The 6,000-nt window shown below is 39.1% G+C and overlaps 1 protein-coding gene across 10 annotated transcripts in view; it reads right to left on the bottom strand.

Moving 5' to 3' along the window:
- Window positions 1–2,085: 2,085 nt before the first annotated feature.
- The window catches only part of PARD3 (par-3 family cell polarity regulator), a 426,698-nt gene continuing 422,783 nt past the window's right edge, over window positions 2,086–6,000 (bottom strand). For all 10 annotated transcript variants that reach the window (XM_009896928.2, XM_054171475.1, XM_009896929.2 and 7 more), the window contains one exon: window positions 2,086–3,731. In XM_009896928.2, the coding sequence (XP_009895230.1) occupies window positions 3,338–3,731 (394 nt within the window). In that variant the 3' untranslated portion in view covers window positions 2,086–3,337. The remainder of the gene's footprint in view (window positions 3,732–6,000) is intronic.

Below are 6,000 nucleotides of genomic sequence, written 5' to 3'. Positions count from 1 at the left end.
TTTTTAGGGTTTAAACATAGAAAAATGTGCAAGCCTTACACCCACTCCTCGATGCTGTAAGCTCCCTTACAGTCTGTCCTGTGACCATTCTTCAAGGCACTAATGTTATAGAGTTAATCTCATAATGGCAACGCGTCCACAAACAAATTAGCGCAGTAATGCTGTTAGCTCAATTAACTTTTGAATCTATTCACTATGCAGAACTAAAGGTCGTTTTCTATTAAAATACCTCCCTCCCACTTCCTTATCACCCTTTGCAACTCACAGGAGTTAATATTAGAAATCCTGTCTACACTGTGTCAGGGAGAAGAAAGGATGACAAAGCCAGAAAAAGGCCCTTATTCTTTGCTAACAAAACACAGACATGGCCCACAGAGAACATCTGCCTTCTTTCATGAACACATCTAATTATGGCAAATTGTTAACACCTTGAAGAGGAGTTTCATACGAGAGAAAACTTTAACATATGCCATCCCCACACGTAAAACATCCTGTACTTCATACTTTTCCAAACATATGCCCCTTTTCCTACAACAGTTTATCAAAGAACTTATTTTGCAAAGGACTTCAATCTGTTTTCCATTCCTTGGATGCAATTTTTTTCTTTTGGTGCTTGCAATTATTTCCCTGTCCAAATAATTCTATAGGAACATCAAACTACGTAATCTAGGAATGAGCTCAGAGGATGGGACAGCAAGGCCTGCAAAACTGCAAATGCAATTACTTCCCTGCTCACAACTGCAAGGCACTACAATTTAGGTCTTCCTCAAAAGCGTGCTTTTAGTCTATCTGGGCACCGAAAGCCACCTGTCCACCTTGCAGCTCCTGCTACTCTTCCCCGGGAGATCCCACTCTAAAGTCACAGTGAATAATTTGACACTTATTGCCATGGCAACAGCCTGATGTCATGCATATACGGAGTTATGATAGACATTCCCGCAGTACTCAACAAAAGGAGGAATGAAGGGAAGAGGGAGAAAACCAAACAGTTCTAATACTAATGGGGGAAACAGAGGATCACTAGCACTGTAAATATTGCTTCATGAATAAATCTGCCTTCTTCCATTTTTCACCATGTCAACATTCCTGCAAAGGGCTCCCATCAGAGCCCAAAAGACACACTTGGTGCAGAAGGGGCTTCCTCACACATGCTTGGATCTAACCAGAGCACAGCAGGTGCCCTTCCGACAGTGCTCTCCTCAGGGAGAGGACTCCACAGTACAGCACAAAAGATTTCTGCTACAGAGGTTACTCTTCAGAATGCACCTTTGAAACGTCACAGGTATGGCCTAAAATAACACAAGTGGTTAACCTGTGCTGTTTTACCCTCCGAGGAGAGTCCTCAGGTGTCCAGTTGGGCTGTAAATCTTGTTTTCCTTTTGCCAGTGTTTATAAGCGCTCACAGAAAGACACACGCAATCCATTAGGAATAGGATAAAATAACATCTGTTAAATATTTTTTAAACTCAGTGTCTGCAGCAATTCTCCTAAGAGTCTCCAGGCAATACCAAGACGAGGATGGAAACAGCCTTTTATTCTAAATTTCATCTGTACATGGAAAGCTGTTTTACACAGGTTGGTAAAGTCTGCGTAAAAGAGCTGTTGTCATCCACTTACACTAATAACAAATTTTAAACACGGAGTACATTATTAACAAAGTCATTAACAAACAGGCATAAAAGACACAGATATGTGTGCTGACATTTCACATGTATTCTAGAAACTAGTTGGCGCAAAAATAAAATGTGCCAGTTCAAAAAAATAGGCATCTGTTTTGTTTTGTTTCGGGTTGAATCGCGCGACACATGATTTTCTTTCGGACTTTCTCTCTCTTTCCTTTTTGTACATGATGTGCTGAGATCCATTCTCGAGCCTTTGTGTTTTTTTCTCATCAGGATTTGCAGGCACTTCAGCAACCCAGCTCTACTTTTTCTTTTTGTTTGTTTGTTTGTTTTACAATACATGAAGTTCAGAGCAACAAACAAAACCAGCTGCTGCAAAAGAAATTCTCATATCCCATATGCACATTCAAATATTACTCACTACTGGAGCAATCTTTTTTTGTTTGTTTTTCCTTTTTTTGTTGTTGTTGGTTTTTTTCCTCTTTCATTATTTTTGGATACTGACATGTTCTCAGGACGATGTGTAACAGTTTGTCTCCACTTATCTCACATTCATATACTTAGAGGTGTATTTTTAATGTAGCAACAACGCAACGTTACTGTACAGGGAAGCACAAGACAATCGTCCACAAAGCTTCACAAATTGTAACAAAGAAGAAATTCCTTTCCTTTCTTTAAAAAAAAAAACAAACCCAAAATGCAAAAAACCAAACAACTTTAATTTCTTCTGCTCTTGCTTTAAGCTATCTCCAAGACTTGACCAACTAAAGCAACTGTATACCGGATGACTATGGGATGATACCCTCCCTAGTTCTCCTAGGCACAAGTGTTGTAGGACCAAATTCATCTAGAAGTAAAGCAAAGCAGAACTCAGTTGTATGTTTGTTCATAATTTCCCCATCTTTAATAAAACAATAAAATATACTTATCAAGGGCTTGGCTGTGACTGTATAAATAGTCTCTCCTCAGTTATTTCATTTGTAATGGACTGGGTATTTAGATCGTAAGGCAATTGTAACAGGATTCTCAGGATAACTGAAAGCTTAATATTGTTTTCCTCATGAGTCAGGATAAAGGCTTTTTTAATAAGCCCAGAATAGGGAGAGAGAGAGAAAAAGAGTGCATATGTGCATAATAGGAGAAGGATAGTTTTTCAGCATATAGACACTTAAATATTGATCAACAAAGACTGGTAATGACTCCACCATAAAACAGCTTAGAACTGCGACCATGATCAAGAGTACAGCTAAGCCTTATCCACTCAAGAGCGATATGTAACTGTCCTCCTGACGCGAGAGAAATACAACAGGACATGTCTATGATTCCTTCAACCTCAAATTCATTAATTTTATACCACAAAGCTGCATGTTGGTGTAGTAAGTCACTGCAAGGTAAAAAAAAATAAAAAAATACAACAAATCCTAGCAATAAGCCATTGACAACTACTGGATTGTGCTACGGGACTCGTTACGCAGGGCGGCGTTGCTCACTTCTGCTATGATTGTCAAATGGTGGAACATCCTTCCATGAATTCAACACGTGAGACAGAAGGGCAAAGACATAAGGCCCATCAATGCTCTGCCCGTATTTTTAAAGGCACTGAAACAGACAACAGATGGATTCCTTAGTACCATCACTTTAAAAAGGTTTCAAAATACGTCCTTATATGAAAATGTTCCTTATTGCATGGGAAGTGGATCTTCATTTTCTTCGCCTCAGGAATAGAACGGTCTTCCCTTTTCTGGTGTTTGCAATCTGTTCAGCCTTGCTACCTGAGATGGTGAAGGTGGTACGTCTTGCCTGAAAGGACCTTTAGGAGGGGTATAATTAGGGTCCTGGATTTTCTTATATGAGTCATAGTTGCTAGGCCCTTCAGAAGAAGTTTTTTTTTTTAGTTGTTGTTCTTTCCGCCTCTGCTCTTGTCGGAGCAGTTCTTGTGTTTCTAGCATTACCCTGGCATTGAAGCCATGTCCCCCCATATAGCCATTCCTTGATCCTTGGTAGCTGGAGTATCTGGGATTTTCTTTTGCAGTCTGGAACCCTTCTCCAGGGGAATAGCTCTGCTCCCATGAGTCTTGCGATACGGAACTGGCATTTTTTCTGCTTTGTCTGGAAAGAAAAATAGAAGAGGCTTTAAAGACACTTGTTCTGGTTCCTTATGTATTGTTACTGACAACAATCCCTAAGAAGGGTGCTTCTGCAATGCTATCAGGGTTCTCCCAAATTCAGAACTCTTCAGACTAATGCTCTCTTCTGCTCCAAAAGAGGCAGCTTGCCTCTTTTGTTGGGAGAATGTGTCCTACTGAGTTGAGCCTTTTTTCTAGACCTTTCCAGAAGGACTATGCCCCTGAAAACCTATTCAGTGCTACAACTACCATTATGTTCTCAAGAAAAAAGCACTACAGTTCAGTTGCAAGCTAGGCAAGACCACAGGCTGTACTTCCTCAGAAACCAGATAACAGCCAGCACTTGTAGAGTTACTCACGAAAGATTTAAATCTAGATTCATGCTTGGTTACAGTTTTTAAACACGGCTCTGACAGTGCACAAGTCAGAAGATAAAGCTCATTATTGATAGGTAGCTACATGGATGAGAGTAGCTTCCTTGGATTTCCAGAACTAAGGAATTTTGTCCTGTCAGGACTATTTCCCAGGCTATAGCCTTCATAAAACAAAAGGCAGAGATAACCTTTTTTTTTTTCCTTTCTCCTTTTTTTTTGGCTCCAGGGGGTAGATAAATAAATCAAATACATCCAGGAATTACAAATTCTTATCTCTTTTCTCAATAAATCATCACATTATTTTAAAGACAGATTATGGTTTTGAAAAAGCTTTAATTTACTATCAAGCTGCTGGATGCTTGTATGAATTTAAAATCAGATTGGTGAAGACAAAGTAAAACAATTTTGTGCTGCAGCAAAAGCTATGCCCACTCTGAGATGAAAATTAGTGTATGAGAATCAAGCAGTAAAGCAAAATATATTGAGACATTAATCAATAAGAAAACAATTCAGTTGTCTATAATTGGCTTGGTTTGTCATGTCAACACACATGACACAACGCGACCTCATCCAGTGAATATACAGGGGAGAGACATGAGACATGGAGAATTGTTCTACCACGAGTCAAAAGCCACCTAATGTTTTTGCAATCTCCCTTCCACACATGTGATTTGAAAATGACCACATCCATCTTATTTCATAATAGACTTTGAGACTTCTGGATGAAAATTGTTATTCAGGGCGAATTTAAATTATTACAGTTTAAATGACAACATAATGTAAATTCTTATGTAAATCTTTATAGCTGTGCTTGGTATTCTTACAGCCAGCTTTGCCAAGGAAATATTGTTTCTGAGCCATGTTTTAGCACTCCCTGGAACAAGAGCAAATTGAATGAACCTCTGTAGGCTACGAAACTGTCAGGTTTCTGATCTAGAACAAGATAAATTTTAAGCACTAGAAAATTAACTTGGAGTTAAACATAGCTTGTACAGTTTCACATGGGACAAGAAGATGACTAGTTGAACTTATTTAATTTACTGACTGTTTTCTGGTACTTGTTCAAAATTAGCTGGCCCACTTTCCCTAGCTTTCTGGGAAAATCCTTTAAAATTAGACTCAAGAGTTTATTTGCCTTCAGTACTCATGATTTGAAAGCACAAAGGGAAAAAAAGAAGACTCCTACAGGCTATACAAGATGAAAAGCAGCAAAGCTCAAGAATGAAGCCAGCGCACAAACTTTAATCACAGTTGCAACGTTAAGCTTTGGGACCGAAGTTTCAGAGTAACAGTAAGATTTCCTTAAAGATCAGTCACAGAGTTACGAGCAGCTTGTAAAGCTGGAGAACTGGGTGTCCCAGCTTTTTATAGCAGTATCCTGGTATTTACAGTGTTCAGCTATAGCCCCAGGTGCTGAAATTCTGTCTGCTCTCATCACAGCTCTAATACCCAGAGTGCTCAAAGTCATGAAATTATCATTAATTACTCAGTAACTTGTACTGCCAGTTTGCTAGCCATTTCTCACAGTGAAAACCACAGTGAGTGATGTTTTCAGCCACTCTTCTCAAAACAAGTATTTCTACGACACAATGAAACGGTTCCCAAATTTCCTGTAGATTAATTTTCTCCTTACAGTTATTAATTTTTGTCACTGGAACTAAATCGCAACTCACTTCCAATGCTGACTTTAAATACAACCAGGATTTGAGCAGAATAAGGGAATTTAGTTTCAAGAACCATAGTTTTAAAACAAAAATAACCCCCTCAACATAAAAGCAACACTAGAATGTTCTTCAGTATGAAGATGGTGAGACTCTGGAATAGGCTGCCCAGGGAGTATGTGGATACCTCCCCTCTGGGGGTGTTCAAAGCCTTGAG

This window comes from Dryobates pubescens, chromosome 21, assembly GCF_014839835.1.
Source record: "Dryobates pubescens isolate bDryPub1 chromosome 21, bDryPub1.pri, whole genome shotgun sequence".
NCBI classification, from domain to species: domain Eukaryota; kingdom Metazoa; phylum Chordata; class Aves; order Piciformes; family Picidae; genus Dryobates; species Dryobates pubescens.
The sequence above is the reverse complement of the archived record's forward strand: the minus strand, read 5'-3'. Positions and strand labels throughout refer to the sequence as shown.